Source organism: Eurytemora carolleeae, unplaced genomic scaffold (genome assembly GCF_000591075.1).
Source record: "Eurytemora carolleeae unplaced genomic scaffold, Eaff_2.0 scaffold454, whole genome shotgun sequence".
NCBI lineage: Eukaryota > Metazoa > Arthropoda > Copepoda > Calanoida > Temoridae > Eurytemora > Eurytemora carolleeae.
The window spans coordinates 153,838-171,908 of NW_019396451.1; the positions used below are offsets into that span (position 1 = coordinate 153,838).

The following is an 18,071-nucleotide window of genomic DNA, read 5'->3' on the forward strand; positions in this document are numbered from 1 at the left end:
TTGTTACTGTTAGATCTAGTTTGTTTATATTTTGTTACTGTTAGATCTAGTTTGTTTATATTTTGTTACTGTTAGATCTAGTTTACCTGAGAAAGTACTGAAACTGGAAGATGGGTTTTGCAGGAAATCTGTGGAACAAGATCTGACCGAAAACGAGGAAAAAAAATTTGAAATTTTTAAATGAAAATATTTCTTTTATATCTTTCTGTTGTTTATTTTTTTCTAATATCTATTATTAATATAGTTCATATATTAAATTCCAGATAATAAAGTTTTTCTGATTGTTTTTTTTATATTAAACTAGCTGAAGGGCCGTTGAAAAAAAATTTAATTTTAAATAGAAAAGATAACTTTTTTTTAAATCGTTTTTTTTAGCTTGTAGCACCCCCGGCCACCCATGAGTGTCAACAACAAATTTCAGCCCAATCGGACCAGCCGTTTGGCCGGCTTTACGCAACATATATATGAATGTCTTGTTTTATTTTTAAAAAGTGGTAAAAAAGTTTTTTAAATTTTTTTAAAAAAATTTGGAAAAGAAAATCGATTTTTATCCTTTAAAACCCCCCGGCCACCCATGAGTGTCTACAAAAAATGTTAGCCTAATTGACCCAGCTGTTTAACTGGCTATACGCAACATGTATATGAATGTCTTGTTTTATTATATAGATATTAAATTATTACTCTGTTAAAGTGCATTTGATCAAATGTGTTAAATAAACTTTATTGTAAAATTTGTCGAAAGAAGCTGTTTAAAAATGTATCAATCTATTTTTTGAAAGTCAATAGATTAAGCTTTTCTTAAAATTTTGTTGAATTAAAATCTTTTTTTTTTAACCATATTAAATTGTTTTTATTAGCTGGTCCAGGGTAGTAATTCATCACTTCTCTGCCAAGAAACTCAGCTTATTTCTAAGGTTTGACATAATTCGAAATTTCGATTATTAATGTCGTTTTATCATGAACATATTTTGAAGCGGGGTGGAGGGGTGGAACATAAAGAATCCGGAACAAGAAAAACATTATGTGTAATCTTCGCTTATTTTAATAGTACCCTAATCCTCTTTGAACAATGACTGAAGTCGAATAGGAGCAGACTTTTAAACCATTTTTGATACTCTGTTAGAATGATATCAAATATCCTCTGAACTATTTCGTTTTCCAAAATAAGAAGAAATAGAGATGAAGCATTTTTTTCTAAAAAATATGTAACTTACACTGATTGTACAATGTACACAGGCCTATAAACCAAGTGTGAATTTTCATAGAAAATTCATCCCCCCTTTTTAATAAATCAATTTTTTTTCCTTAAGATGGGGTAGTTCTGTAAACAGATTTGAACATTTGTTATGACTCTACCACGGAATAAATGAATCGCCTAAAAGCTAAATGTTTTATTATTCTAAGATGATATTACAGATCTAACAGCTGATGTTCTATTATTCTAGGATCAAATTACAGATCTAACAGCTGATGTTTTATTATTCTAGGATGATATTACAGATCTAACAGCTAATGTTTTATTATTCTAGGATGATATTACAGATCTAACAGCTAATGTTATATTATTCTAGGATGATATTACAGATCTAACAGCTGATTTCTATTATTCTAGGATGATATTACAGATCTAACAGCTGATGTTATATTATTCTAGGGATGATATTACAGATCTAACAGCTAATGTTCTATTATTCTAGGATGATATTACAGATCTAACAGCTCATTTTCTACTATTCTAGGATGATATTAACAGCTGATGTTATATTATTCTAGGATGATGTTACAGATCTAACAGCTGATGTTATATTATTCTAGGATGATATTACAGATCTAACAGCTCAGTTTCTACTATGCTAGGATGATATTAACAGCTGATGTTCTTTTATGCTAGGATGATATTACAGATCTAACGGCTGATGTTCTATTATTCTAGGATGATATTACAGATCTAACAGCTGACTTTATATTATTCTAGGATGATATTACAGATCTAACAGCTGATGTTCTATTATTCTAGGATGATATTACAGATCTAACAGCTGACGACGTGGAAGAGTTTGAATATGATGAGGTATTTGTTCATTTTGAGAAAAAGCTCAAATTATTTAAGAGAAGTTTTGTTTGAAATATATTTTAAGAAAAGTTTTGTTTAGAATATATTTTAAGAGAAGTTCTGTTTAAAATATATTAAGAGAAGTTCTGTTTAAAATATATTTTAAGGGAAGTTCTGTTTAAAATATATTTTAAAAAAGTTCTGTTTAAAATATATTTTAAGAGAAGTTCTGTTTAAAATATATTTTAAGAGAAGTTCTGTTTAAAATATATTTTAAGAAGGTTCTGTTTAGAATATATTTTAGGAGAAGTTCTGTTTAATTTATATTTTAAGAGAAGTTCTGTTTAAAATATATTTTAAGAGAAGTTCTGTTTATAATATATTTTAAGAGAAGTTTTGCTTAAAACATATTTTAAGAGAAGTTCTGTTTAAAATATATTTTAAGAGAAGTTCTGTTTAAAATTTATTTTAAGAGAAGTTCTGTTTAAAATAAATTTTAAGAGAAGTTTTGTTTTAAATATATTTTAAGAGAAGTTCTGTTTAAAATATGTTTTAAGATTAGCTCTGTTTAAAATATGTTTTTTGTGATTTGCTTCTTTTAAAGGGACTTATATCTATCGAACTAAGTTAACAAATATATTCTTGTTCTATTTTAAAATTGATCATCTCTAATTGATGTTTATCTATACAAGGGGCATAAGGGGGGGGGCAGATCAAAACCGGACTTAGTTTTTTCTTTTCTTATATATAAACGATCTTGCTTCTAGACTTCAAATATATTTTCCTATATAGTGGTTGGCGTTTAAATCAATACAATGACGACGAATTTCTTAATTACATTTTTGATTTCTAACAAGTCTTTTTTTTAAATTACTAGCCTTAGAGGGCGCTTCGCGCTCATCTTCTAAGTTAATTGTGAACATGTTCTCTTTGTGTACATCGTAAAACAAAACAAAAATAATTCGCGGATTTTCACAAAAAATTTCGCGGATTTTCAAAATTTTAAAAAATTTAACGAAGATCATTCATAAACCTTCCCTGGGGTCCCTAGATGTCCCACAAAAAATTTGGGCCCGATCGGTTCAGCCGTTTTGACGTTTATTAGATACAAACAGACAAACAATCAAACAAACACCCAGACAAGCCAAATTTATAAATAGATAAGTTTCCAAAATACAAGTAAACAAAATTAAGGTTGGCAGGAATTAAAATAGTAGAATTTAAAGTCGTCTTCATTGTATTGATATATATGACGGAGACTGTATGAATCAGATTATTTCGAGGATCCTGGGAGTAAATTTTAAACTTACTAGAAATTCAAGGCGCTTCGCGCCCTTCTTTCTAGGCTTTTAGGGCGCTTCGCGCCCATCTTCTATTTAAATTGTGAATATGTTTTTTTGTTTACATTTCATAACAAAGATGAAAAAAGTTTTGCGGATTTAAAAAAAAAATTCGCGGATTTTCAAAAATTTAAATTTTTTTACAAAATTAAAAACCTCTAAAACACAAATTTTAAAATTTCAATCATTCATAAAACTTCCCTGGGGTCCCTAGATGTCCCACAAAAAATTTGGGCCCGATCGGTTCTGCCGTTTTGACGTTTATTGGATACAAACAGACAGACAGACACCCAGACAAGCCAAATTTATATATAGATTAAAATCTGTTTAAACCAAGGAGATATCTGAGATTGGTGGAGAGTTTACAGAAACTGAACAATACTTTGATTATGAAAACCAGGTTATTATTTAAAAGCATATTTCTCAAAACATCAAGTTTATCATCTTATTTTTAGTTTTAGTTGTAAAATCTTTTTCTGATTTTACTCTATACAAACTTAAGTTTTCTGATCTTCTTTCTTGATCATATTCCTTAATGCATAATTTTCGTAAGAAGTTTCAGAGCTAACACTTATTTGATAAACAATAACAACAGAAGCGAGTTTGTGATTATGAAAACCTATCTAATTAACTCCTTTCAACAAAAAGTGTTATTTTGCTAAATAATGATATAATAATATTTAATGATATCATACAGGGTTACCCACAAAGGATGAGACTTTAATGATGACCTACAGTTCTTTAAATTTAACCATTTAATGGTTGAACTTAGCCTTTACGCCTTAAATCAAGTCTCTTAATTATTAATAAATGATTTAATAAGGAGAAAAATGTTACCTTCTGTAAAGAGCCATGAATTTTAAAAAAGCTTAAAGGAATTCTGTACAATCGTCTCTAAATTCTCATCCTTTGTGGGTAACCTTATATTATTGTTTTGTTTCAGACATCTAATCCTTCAGCAGTAAAGCATAAAAAGCCAATTGTACTGAAAGCGTTTCAATGTGGTATGTGTGAAATGTCGTTTGATCAGAAATGGTTGCTAAAACGACACTATAGAACACATACCAGAGAACGCCCGTTCAGGTAGATAATTTTAATGTTTTTATACTCATCCAAATATGCGTTTTTCTCATTAAAATCAAAACAAGTGTAATTTTTTGTTAATTAAATAATTTATATACTTTGGGGAAAAAGCGTCGTATTAAGAATGAATTCTTGATCAATGCTTGATCTCCTTTATCAATAAGCATGGATTGATTTCATCGTACATTAATATCCAGAAGAAGTGTTAAAACTGCAACCAAGTATTGATTGCAGAAACCGAGCAGTCAAGCAAAACCCGTGAATATTCATAAGAGAGGATTGAGCAGAAAGTTAAAAGCAGTGCTTAGGATCCGGATCCGTTGGATCCGCAATATTTTGGCTTCTAGGAAAATTATTTTTTAGTTCTTCTGTTAAGAAAGTAAATCTTAAAGAAATGATCATGATCTGGATCCGGATCCGGATTTGGAACCGGATCCATTTTTTCCAGTGCGGATCCAGAATCCGGATCCGGATCCACATCAAAATCAAATGAAGCCTAAGCTCTGGTCATAAGTGTCCACAGTAAATATGGACATTTAGCAATCGGGATTAGGAGTATCCATACAAGGTTTTCCGCTCCGGTTTTATATCTTTTACTTAATTGCTTTTTATTATGGTTTAGATGCACGCTGTGTTCGCGGAATTTTTCTCTTCGAGATAGCTGTATCCGGCATATCAGGTTTATATCTTTTTCAGATCAGAGTTTAAAACTTAAGGACGAACAGTTACGACTTAAATGTTAAGTTTTAGGTTTAATGCTGCCCCGTACCGCTTCTGAATAAATATAAACTGCAACTTTCAGCTATAGTTTAAATTTGAACCCATCGAATTCGGCGAGTAAAATGATTTAAACCCATGATTTACCGCATTTTCCCAATTTTTCCATCAATCCTTAGGAAATGGCATTAAATTTTGCGATATTTATAAGCCTGAAAATGGTTTAATTTGATGGTATAAATTAATAAATCGCACATTTTTTGGGTTTTAGACTCAGAATTTATTAATGGCAAGAAGTAGCAGAACAAAGTACGGAGAGTTAAACTTCTTCTCTATTGTGGCTGTAAATATTATGACTCCTTAAGTGAAATAAATATGAACAGAATGGATCAATTTTATAAATTTCTATTTTAATGAACCTTAGTTTCTTCGTGTGTTGGAATTTATAATCTTGATTTAGAAAAATGCTTAGTTTTGCAATTTCTTCAAAATGTAAACCTTCTAGTTTAATTCAATAATGAAGGGTCCGCGATAGAATCCTAAAATTGGCCAAAAAATAAATTGAAGATTTTTTAAATAGAGTTTTTATTGAGAAGTTCTAATAATATTCTTATGAATCTTTTTTAATGAACATTTTCCCATTAAAAAAAAAACACTTTGATAAACCCTTCCACCATAGATTTGATCAATATTAAAAATTAATCAAATTTTATTTCTAAGTTATCCCTGTACAGTGAGTTTCAAAATATTTGCACTCTAGGTTCTTTTCAACACTTTACTTCATTTTTTTGTTTTAAAATGTTTTTTTTTCTAAAGTTCATTTTACCTTTTCAATGATTACATCTTAAACATTCAGTCTCAAATTTTAAGTAAGAAATATGGCGTCAAATACCAGAAGCTGAAAGAAATACGAAAGTAATGAAAAATGAAAAGCATATAAAAATTCTTTTAATTCTCTGTTGTTTGTAATTAAATACGTTTTGAAATTGAATGAATGGAAATCCCATTAGAGATTTAAATAAACCTTCCCATTGAATTTAATTCCAAATAAACCATTCTCGTGACTAGGAATTAGGACTACACATATTTCTACACATCTTCTGTACGTATCTACGTTGCTTGTCTGTCTGTCTGTTTGTATCTGCAATAAACCTCAAAACACCCAACCAATCGGGCCAAACATATTGGAGGTAACTCACATGACTTCTAGGAAGGTTTGTGGATGCACAAAATTACAAAAAATTGTCTCTAAAATATATAGGTTTTTGTAAAGTTTTATAAATCCACGCACAAATATTATAAAATCCACGATACAAAGAGAAGATGATCACAGATACAGCCACACTTACGCGTCCCTGAAAGCCTTCTATTCATTCAGTATACGCAATACACATATTTCTACATATGTTCCTACACATGATAACATATTATTCATACACATATTCACATTATACATTAAGAACAATAGTGATATTAGTTGTATTTGTGCATGGTAACCTGCGTAAACCAGCTAACCATTGTATCCTTTTAGACATTAATCAATTAAACAATACTATCAAAGAACATATACTGGCTAGTACTGAGATGGACTAGCCCAGGTTACTGTTTGTGTGCAGTGGGGAGGTTGCTTCGGTCAACTGGCCTAGACCTTGACATGTTTATTTACACTAGACTAGTGTCATTAATCAACTATTAGCATTAATATCCGTTCTTTGGCGGTTATTTTTGAAGAGGTCTCGGCCCTGATTTCCAAGGAATAATGGTTGATCTTTTTTTTATTTAGAAATGTTCACCGAGCGGAGTTAGATTCAGGAGAGGTTAATGTTAGCGATGTTGGATCTTATTGTCAGGTTCACAACTTTTGGTTCAGTTTTAAAACTAGTTAATGAAATATACTAGCTTGGGAACCCAGCGCTACTAAGGTTACTAAAAGTCACTCCCGCTGTTTACCCGCACTTGAATGATTTTACTGGGAAGCTAAAATCTCGCTATTAAGTTGACCCAATCAACTTAGAATCTCAAAACCAAGCTAAAAACAATCCTGTGGATCTCCCGAGTTCCCCAATCAAAATGTTATGCAAATCTGTCCAGGCGTTCCTTAATTATGATTGGACAAACAAACGGACACCCACAATAACAAAGCTTACAATTTCATATATATAGATACAGTAAGATCATAAAAACTGTGGAATAGGAAGACGACATTTTGGCAATGCTTAATCATACTGTATGGTTTTTCAAAGCAAATAGTTTTAGCAGTAATTTATTAAATCAGTTCTTAAGTTAAATTCCCCTGTTTATACTGCACAATTTCGGTGTCTCCTGTACATTAGACTATTTATGGAACTTGAGCCTAAAGTCGTCTTCATATTCCACAGTTTTCTTGTTCTCACCGTATACTATAATATAATGCAGTATGGTGAGCTATATATAATAAAATATTGTAGTTCGATAAGGTATGTACTATAATATACTGTAGTGTAGTATGATGAGATATATGTTATAATATATTGTATTATATGATGATATATATGTTATAATATATTGTATTATATGATGATATATATATTATAGTATATTGTATTATGATGATATATATACTATATTATATTGTATTATGATGATATATATACTATATTATATTGTAGTATGATGAGATAAATATCTTAATTTATTAAGTTGTAATATCTGTTTGTCTGTTTGTTTGTCCGATCATAACTCAGGAACCCCTGGACCGATTACCCTCACATTTTGATTGGGGACCTCGGGAGATTCACGGGAATGTACATTGTTTGGTTTTTTGATTATAAGTTGACTAGGTCGACTTTTATTGCGAAAAGTTATAGCTGGTCAAACGGCTTGATCGAATGTGCCGACCTTTTTTAGGTAACCCATGGGTACCCAGGGGGTAACATTTGCTAATAAAGATTCAAACCTTTTTTTAAATCGAATTTTCTTTGAAATTTTTTTTTTAATTCCACCGGCAATGCCGGGCAATTGAGCTTGTATATAATAATATATTGTAGTATATAATAATATTTAGTAATATATAAAAATATATTGTAGTATATAATAATATATTGTAGTATATAATAATATATTACAGTATGATGAGGGAAGTGGATTAGTGGATTCTGAACTGATGTACGAGAACGAAGCATTGGCTCTCACCATGTAATTTTAGTCACGATTCTAACATTACAGGGGAAATTAGTTCCAAAACTAACACTTAGCCCATTTCTAAAACTGAGTTATCTTTTCCAAACGTATGTATCTTTAAATCCAAGCTGAGTTGAACAAAACTACACCATATATTTATAAAAAATGGCAAAAACTTTACATTGAAACAAAAAATGTCAATTTTGAAATAATAATAAGGTGTGAGAATTAGTTTTTAATGCTACTTGTTTTCATTTTCGAACATATCCCTATTTTGAAACAATTACCATATTTCAGCTGATGTCCCGTTTTTGAAACATATCCTGTCTTTGAGACAATTACTTGAATTTATATCAATGTCAGTTGATTCAGAGATTTTAGAAGTAATTTAGCAGTTAATTTAGTCTTCATAAGGTAATTTTTACATTCAGTGATTTATTTTTTAAGTTATGAAAGTGAGGTTTGTTCTGAATAGCGGACTATACTCATAAACGGGAAAGTGGGGTTTGTCTCGAAAACGCGACATGCAATGATTTAAATTCAGGATATATTTGAAAATTGAAAACCTGACATTGTCTTGAAAACGGTCAAGGGTTTTGATATAAAAGAACTCCTTTTATAATTTTGATTTCAGAAAGAAGTTTTAAATTTTACTCCTAATATGAGCCGGGATCCTAAAAACCCAGTCTCAAATTTGTACCCATTTTTAACACTCAGTGTTAGAATTTGGCCAATTGTTAGTTTTGGAAATAATGTCCCGTGCATTAGTATCATATACCTCAACTTAGTTTCATATATTTTAGGGAGAATCTTTTCAAATACAGTGGTCATCAGAAAACTGTGGAATGATTGTCATATTTATTATATTTTTATTATTGAATGTCGTCACTTAGTTTGCATTTGCAATTGAATTCCACAGTTTTCAGCTCACACTGTGTTAATGTGACTCCTGTTACCTTTTTTATGTTTTGTTTTTTAAAGTTTGCACTATCTTTTGTTTACATTGTGATGAAAGAATTGTCCCGTACCAAAATGTTGAAATAAAATATCCGTTTATTTCATAGAGTTTTCTTTTTGATTTCCTACAGTCTAAGAACTCAGTTATCAAAATTAAACTTACCTGAATTTCAAATAATTTTTTGGGGGAGTTACTTCTTTTATAATTTACGCAGAGTATATTAAGATCATGTAGAACTTTTTAATTTACATGTACTAGTCTTCTTGGGCGCTTCGGGTTTTTTAAATATCAAAAGTGCTGTTTAATCAGCCATTTTTCATTGTAAATCATATTTCTTGGACTATTCTGTTTAAATTGATCCATTGCGGCATTTTTAAAGAAAAAAATATCGACCTTTTTTCCATGCAAAACTTTTCAAATTTGATCTTCCCTGAGGTAAAATTTGGACCCAATCGGTTCGGCCGTTTTGACGTACAAACAGACAGATGTAACACTTCAAATTGAAGGATTACTTGATCCCTTTAATATATACTTTACTTGTCAGTTAATAGCCGATAAACGTTAAAACGGCTGAACCGGTCGGGCCACATTTTTTGGTGAAACCGTCCCCCAGGGAAGGTATATTAATCCTCGGAAAGACGAAAAGTTTTCTCCAAAACTTTATGATTTTCATAAAATTTTGAAAATCCACGAAAAATAATATTATTATTATTTTTTTATTGTTTTATTTTGTAAAAAGAGAAGATGCACAAATATAGAAAAACACTTAAAAGTTGAAAAAGTAAGTAGGCGCGAAGCGGCCTCGAAAGAATAATATATTTATATTGCAGTGTAACTTTGTTTATATTAAACGAATGTATCAGTTCATTGTTAAAAAGCTTAATAAATGAAGTAAAATGAAACATTTATTTTTTCTATTATTCTTTGTTTGTTTACAATTAATATTGTAATAACCATTGTTTAAAAAAATCTTGTCCCTCCCCCCCCCCCAAAAAAAAAAAAAAAAATTACATATAATTGTTCGGAATACATGGGACGATTATTACGGTCATTTCCACCTGGATTATGGAATAATCGTTCCGTAATCCTTTTTCTAAATGTCATACCATGCTCTTTAAATTATTCAGAAGATTTATTTAACGATCCGTTAAGAAAGGTTTCGCCGCTAATTTCAAAAGTTTTTGATGTTCATAATTCTTCAGGAGAGGACTCGTGTCAGACCTTTACGGGTTCAACTTGTTCTGGAAAAAAAAGGAAACCATAATTCGGAATTCGAAACTAATTTTAATGGAGACTTAATTTGGCATTATTAAATGAGGCATTCAGGTAGAAAACTGTAGGACAAATGCATTTTTCAAATTTAACTTTGTAGGGTCCCGGAAGGGTTAGTGGTTCGGATCGAAATCAAAATTTAATTTCTAGTAATTTTAGTCTCAAATATAAATGATCCTTGAAAAGCTTCTTCATTTCTTTATGCTCTAACTAACCCCTTCAACTAACTAACCCCGTGTTAGGAATTTAGTTTTGTCTTAGTCTCCGCTGGGTTCAGAGGATCCCGTGGTAGGAATTTAGTTTTATCTTATTCTCCGCTGGGTTCAGAGAGTCCTGTGATCAGAGTTTAGTTTAATCTTAGTCTCCGCTAGGTCCGGAGGGTCCCGTGTTAGGAATTTAGTTTTGTCTTAGTCTCCGCTGGGTTCAGAGGATCCTGTGATCAGAGTTTAGTTTTATCTTTGTCTCCGCTGGGTTCAGAAGTCCTGTGATCGGAGTTTAGTTTAATCTTAGTCTCCGCTAGGTCCGGAGGGTCCCATGGTCGGAGTTTAGTTTAATCTTAGTCTCCGTTAGATTCGGAGGGTCCCGTGGTCGGATTTTAGTTTCATCTTAATCTCCGCTATGGTTAGGAGGGTACCGTGATCGGAGTATAGTTTCATCTTAGTCTCCACTAGGTCCGGAGGGTCCCGTGGTCGGAGTTTAGTTTAATCTTAGTCTCCGTTAGGTCCGCAGGGTCCCGTGGTCGGAGTTTAGTTTAATCTTAGTCTCCTCTGGGTTCAGAGGGTCCCGTGATCGGAGTTTAGTTTAATCTTAGTCTCCGCTGGGTTCAGAGGATCCTGTGATTGGAGTTTAGTTTTATCTTTGTCTTCGCTGGGTTCAGGGGGTCCCGTGGTCGGTGTTTAGTTTAATCTTAGTCTCCGCTATGGTCCGGAAGGTCCTGTGATCGGAGTTTAGTTTAATCTTAGTCTCCGCTAGGTCTGGAGGGTCCCGTGGTAGGAATTTAGTTTCATCTTTGTCTCCGCTGGGTTCAGAGAGTCCTGTGATCAGAGTTTAGTTTAATCTTGGTCTCCGCTAGGTCCGGAGGGTCCCGTGTTAGGAATTTAGTTTTATCTTAGTCTCCGCTAGGTTCAGTGGATCATGTGATCGGAGTTTAGTTTCATCTATGTCTCCGCTGGGTTCAGGGGGTCCCTAGGTCGGAGTTTAGTTCTATCTTAGTCGCCGCTGGGTTCAGAGGGTCCCGTGTTCGGAGTTTAGTTTAATCTTAGTCTCTGCTAGGTCCGGAGGGTCCTGTGGTCGGAGTTTAGTTTAATCTTAGTCTCCGCTGGGTTCAGAGGGTCCCGTGGTCGGAGTTTAGTTTAATCTTAGTCTCCGCTAGGTCCGGAGGGTCCCGTGTTAGGAATTTAGTTTTATCTTAGTCTCCGCTAGGTTCAGAGGATCCTGTGATCGGAGTTTAGTTTCATCTTTGTCTCTGCTGGGTTCAGGGGGTCCCGTGGTCGGAGTTTAGTTTCATCTTAGTCTCCGCTGGGTTCAGAGGGTCCCGTGGTCGGAGTTTAGTTTAATCTTAGTCTCCGCTGGGTTCAGAGGGTTCCATGTTAGGAATTTAGTTTTATCTTAGTCTCTGCTGGGTTCAGAGGATCCCATGATCGGAGTTTAGTTTTATCTTAGTCTCCGCTGGGTTCAGGGGGTCCCGTGGTCGGAGTTTAGTTCTATCTTAGTCGCCGCTGGGTTCAGAGGGTCCTGTGATCGGAGTTTAGTTTAATCTTAGTCTCCGCTGGGTTCAGAGGGTCCCGTGATCGGAGTTTAGTTTAATCTAAGTCTCCGCTGGGTTCAGAGGATCCCGTGATCGGAGTTTAGTTTAATCTTAGTCTCCGCTAGGTCCGGAGGGTCCCGTGGTCGGAGTTTAGTTTTCTCCCAGTCTCCACTGAGTTAACTCCAGTGAGAGATATGAAACCGTTCTCGAATACAAACTATACACAGTGTTTAAGAGAAAATATGTTTTTGAATATTGTTCAGAACAAAATATTGGACTTTTGGTTCTTTAGAGCCGCTAACAACAAGCATCATACAAAACACCATACGCACATGTATGATGGCTCGTTTATTATAAGCTGTCACTGGTTTAGATAAATTGGTTCTGATAAAGTTTTCATTAATTCTTTTACATAGAGCCATCTAGCTCAGCTCAATAAATTACAGATGGTCTCCTAGGGGCAGAGATGGTTAATAAACATAAGACCTGACTCGGTAAAAATAGTAAAGAGGACTTAAATTCAATATCTTGAGATTCCCTAAATAAAATTGGCCTTGTTTTTTATATATGTAAAACTAAAATCTAATTAATTTAAGGTTATTAACAATAGCAACCTTCTGGTGAAATATCAAAAGTTCTCACCTGCACCAAGTTACAAAAATATAAGGATTAGAAAATAAAAGTTGGTTGTAAAAACTTTGGATAAATTCAAATTACAAAACAAAATTTGTTAAAGTTTGCAAACCAAGATTTGTTTATGCACAATTTCTATTAAAATTATATAATCGGGCCCGGGGGGGGGGGGGGTTTACCGTTAATATTAAAATAGTCTCAGGGATACAATTGCTACAACTGATTTAAGTATGATGTATATTATCCCGTTTACCTTTTATGTGTTACTAAAACCATACATTGAAAAATATGAATATATTTACTCCTCTCTGCCTTTTGTTCATGTTTAGTTAAGAATTACATGCAAGCCTTGTTTTTTTCCCAAGAATTGTTATTCTTCCATTTACTTAAATTGATATCTTATTTGTTATCTATGTGTTTTTTCAAACCAACCAGAATTCCAAGAAAAAAAACCTGAAGGTAACGTTTAACATAAAGAATGTCAAAACTTTCACTCGATCAATACAAAAATATTTCAGTAAAGAGTTTTGTAACTTTTTTTAGGTTATAAACAACGGTGTAAAGAAAATTTTGAAATCCATCTTTTATTTGTCATTTAAGTTTAGAATTTTGCTATGGTCTTGAACTAAAATTTTGATTCTAGATTGCATTGTTTGATGTTACATTTTTACAGAATATAACATCACAATACATCTTCAGTAAATCTTAAAATTCTGAAAAATTTAAATACTCGACACAGTAATCTTTTAATCCATGAAGACAATAAATTTGAATTTTACAAACGTCATTTTTATTTTAATGTCTTTAGATTTTTAAAGTGTTACAAATTGTAATTACTTATTCTAATTAATTCTTCAATTTTTCAAAAAAAATCTTATTCTGAGAAATGTAGACGAAAAACCGAAATTTGCTGATTCTTCTAAATGCTGAATTCAGTATACTAGTTCTTTTTTATCAATATTTGGCTCTGGTAAAAAGGATTTTAAATACTTAAGGTGCTTTGATAAGCCAAAATGAGTTAAACTTAATCTCTAATCGCAATCAGTTAACCTAGATCGTATTGGTACAATCTCTAAAGTTACAATCAATCAGACCAGAGATCTCATTTCCTTCGTCAGTCGGGAACTTGAGATAGAGCTGAGCCACATGGCTGAGCTTAATCTCTTTTGAAATAATAAGTTGAACATTTCGGATTTTTCATACTTTTTACATTTTTGATTGGTCCACGAATTTTTATCAATAAAAACACGGTAAAGAAGTTAAACTTTATATGGGGATTGTTCAAGGGGATAAACAATGTTACTGTACAGGGTGAGCCTTTAATAACAACTGAGATTCTGTAAATATGACGGTATAAACCTTAAATGTTACTGTACAGGGTGAGCCTTTAATGACAACTGAGATTCTGTAAATATGACGGTATAAACATTAAATGTTACTGTACAGGGTGAGCCTTTAATGACAACTGAGATTCTGTAAATATGACGGTATAAACATTAAATGTTACTGTACAGGGTGAGCCTTTAATGACAACTGAGATTCTGTAAATATGACGGTATAAACATTAAATGTTACTGTACAGGGTGAGCCTTTAATGACAACTGAGATTCTGTAAATATGACGGTATAAACGTTAAATGGTGTTCTACCGTCAATATAGTAAATATGACGGTATAAACATTAAATGGTGTTCTACCGTCAATATAGTCGTTAAATGGTTTACTAATGATTAGAACAGATTTTTTTCACTGTAGGAAATCATGGGGATATGTAAGAGATGGGATTTGATAAATCCGTCTGTTGTCTGTAAAGTCTGATCGGTTGCTGTATTCAAAATTTAACTATATATGACTAGAAGCGAAACCCCCGCACCTCAACCAGCTTTTAAATGGTTAAAGGTGCGAATGATTGATTGCCATATGTTATCTCATTTCTACTTTTATTTTTCCATCTTAATTCTATAAAACATATTTTAGAAGGATTTTTCTGTAGAATCAATCATTTGAACATTTGAAAAATTCAATTTAGATTTTATTCTGTGAAAACTGTTTGAGTTGATCTGGTTTGAGCTAGGGTTCCAGCGGAAAAGAAAACTGTTTGAGTTGATATGGGTTGAGCTAGGGTTTCAGCAGAATATAACTGTTTGAGTTGATCTGGTTTAAGCTAGGGTTCCAGCAGAATATAACTGTTTGAGTTGATCTGGTTTGAGCTAGGGTTTCCAGGAGAATAGAAAACTGTTTGAGTTGATCTGGTTTAAGCTAGGGTTTCCAGCGGAAAAGAAAACTGTCTGAGTTGATATGGGTTGAGCTAGGGTTCCAGGGGAAAAGAAAACTGTTTGAGTTGATCTGGTCTGAGCTAGGGTTCCAGCAGAATATAACTGTTTGAGTTGATCTGGTTTGAGCTAGGGTTCCAGCAGAATATAAAACTGTTTGAGTTGATCTGGTTTAAGCTAGGGTTTCCAGCGGAAAAGAAAACTGTTTGAGTTGATCTGGTTTGAGCTAGGGTTTCCAGCGGAAAAGAAAACTGTTTGAGTTGATCTGGTTTGAGCTAGGGTTCCAGCGGAATGGAATTGCGAGCAAATTCCGAAAAAATCCTGAATTTGTGTGGAAATGATTGGACTCAAATTCCACAGAGATTTCCACGTAAAAAAGAGCTTTTTGTGGTTTTTATTGCAGCTGCAATTCTAGTTTTGTGCGGATTATGTTAGCGCAAAAATGAGCAATTCCGCGCAAAAGTTTTTGGAATGCTGGCAAAAATGTGTGGAATATGCAATTGCGCATTTTTTTGCGAAAGTTTGCTTCCGCCATAGAAACCCTATAGCTTGAGGATCTGATACTGTTAGTGACAGGAAATTTCCATAATTTATTTTAGAGAGAAGCTCTACACAAAACTGGAATTGAACTTTACTTAAAAATTTATGTTTAGATATTAAAAATGAAAATTTTAAATAAAAATAAGCTTTGAAAGTTAATGAGGTTATTAGGTGGCACTTAGGGTAGTGAACTAAAATTTCATCACATAATTACGGCGCGAGACACAATTCCTTTGTAAAATGCAATTCCAAAAACACTTTTTTATTTGATTGCGCGTTCTTCAGCCATCTGACTCTTTAAGTTTTGGCTGATATATATGTACTCTTTTTCTTAGATCTGTTATTTCGCAATATATAAACATTCAATATGCTTTCAATGGTTACAGCGATAGTCAAATATAATATTGAAATTAATTCTACGAACAATTTCTTTTTTGATACTTTTTTGATTTGAGGTCGCCTTCTACTTACTAACTTGCATTTCAAGTTTTGGCCTGTAGCATTTTCTGTTGTAATGCTTATCACGATCTTTATCAACCATGTTATCAATATATGTCTTATCTATTTCAATGTTGCTCTGACCGGCCGATCCGATCAGTTTGATTTACCTGTATATAAATAAATTTAGTACTACATGAACCTTCGTAGGCGGTGATTACTATTTGAGGAACTCTGGACTCCCTCCCTCGGCTCGCAAGATAAATATATTCAAGCTTTGCGTGCAGAACACCATTCTAACATTAATTATAAAGATGCAAGCAAAGTTTAATCTAATTTTTAGAAACTCAGAGAAAGTTTAAATGAAGATGTGATAATGAAAGTTTTCCAAAAGTTTCTGTAATCAACATGTTTTAAGTGAAACCCTGGAAAGGGAGGGTTATGTATGTTTTAAAACTGCAGAGTACACTTTGTTAAATAACGTGTACAGATCCTTTAATGTTGTTTTTTCTTTAAATATTAAATTGTATGGTTTCTGTAATCTTAGCTTATTGTTAACTTACTGACGGAAAGGTGAAATAGATATAAAATATGATATAAAGAAAATATTAACGTGATAAAACAAGCTCACATGCTTATAGAGGTAACCCGAATTTTCATTTCGTAATATCTAACTTGCCGATTAGTATTTAGAAACTATTAACATTTAGTTTAAAATCGTGATTTACAAACAGTACAGGGCGTCTCTAAAAATGTTTTGTGACAGCTTTGTTTTCAACTTAATGAACGTCGTTTTATTTGACTAGGAGTTCCTAGCAGATACAATGAAAAGAGGTTATTTATGAATTATTAGATCTAAAATGTCTTTTCACATGTTAAAAGTAGGACTTTTATATTTCAGTCTGTTTTCCGCGAAGAGTTTTTGATGCGAACAAAAATACAAATGTTCTAATTATTCATGATTACAATCAATTAAGATTACAGTTAACAACAAAAACATATATAAATATATAGAGATATAAAAATAGATGAAATTAAATGATATTTAAACTGTTTTCTTAAAATCTATAGAAAGAAGACAAAACACATTTTCGAATATTAGGAATACTCTTGAAGATTAAAACAGCAATTAACAGCAAAATATTTTATCGAATAGTGGATGTATCTTCAAAAGATTGATGAATCAGATCTTCCAGAGCCTTACATACTGTTTTGTGTATGTGGATGACATCCTTATATCCAGCCCTGGCCTTGGTACTCATCTCGAACATGTGCAAAGTGTCCTCAATCTCCTCCGCCACCATGATGTCAACATCAATCCTAATAAGTACATATTTGCAGCTCCTACAGTTGATTTTCTCTGTATGAGAGTCTTTGGATCAGGTTGTTTTCTACTTATAATTAAAAACACAGAGATCCTCTCTGCCTTCCCCCGTCCATTTTGTAAAATTTAAGGAAACCCATTTTAGAAGATAAAAAAAAGATTGAACACACTCTATGTTCAAAATTTTAATCAAACTATTTGTAATCTGTATATACATACTTTGCTTGTCTGTCTGGGTGTCTGTTTGTTTCTTAAATGTAAAAATAGCTGAACCTATCAGGACCACATTTTATGTGGGATCTCTCATGACAATAATTAAAATTTGAAAATTTGCCTCCAACAAAATTCGCATTGCAAAAAATTTGAAAAAATCTACTATTTTGTTTATAAAATCCGCGAACGTTTTTGTATTTTGTTTTACAATGTATAAAACAAGGAAATATGCACAGTTAAAAAAATGGGCGTGAAGCGCCCTAAAAGCCCTATTTAAAAATACTTTATATATCTATTTTTGCGTGAAAAACGAAGGAACTGAT

At 32.5% G+C, this 18,071-nt stretch overlaps 1 protein-coding gene across 1 annotated transcript in view; it reads left to right on the forward strand.

The window, feature by feature from the left end:
* The window catches only part of LOC111703542 (zinc finger and BTB domain-containing protein 14), a 15,885-nt gene extending 6,474 nt beyond the window's left edge, over window positions 1–9,411 (forward strand). Inside the window, exons 8-16 of the mRNA XM_023475506.1 lie at window positions 76–157; window positions 858–914; window positions 2,018–2,071; window positions 3,731–3,793; window positions 4,337–4,476; window positions 5,099–5,155; window positions 6,977–7,043; window positions 8,300–8,397; window positions 9,121–9,411. Coding sequence (XP_023331274.1) covers window positions 76–157; window positions 858–914; window positions 2,018–2,071; window positions 3,731–3,793; window positions 4,337–4,476; window positions 5,099–5,155; window positions 6,977–7,043; window positions 8,300–8,371 — 592 coding nt within the window. The 3' untranslated portion in view covers window positions 8,372–8,397; window positions 9,121–9,411. The remainder of the gene's footprint in view (window positions 1–75; window positions 158–857; window positions 915–2,017; window positions 2,072–3,730; window positions 3,794–4,336; window positions 4,477–5,098; window positions 5,156–6,976; window positions 7,044–8,299; window positions 8,398–9,120) is intronic.
* The last annotated feature ends 8,660 nt before the right edge of the window (window positions 9,412–18,071 follow it).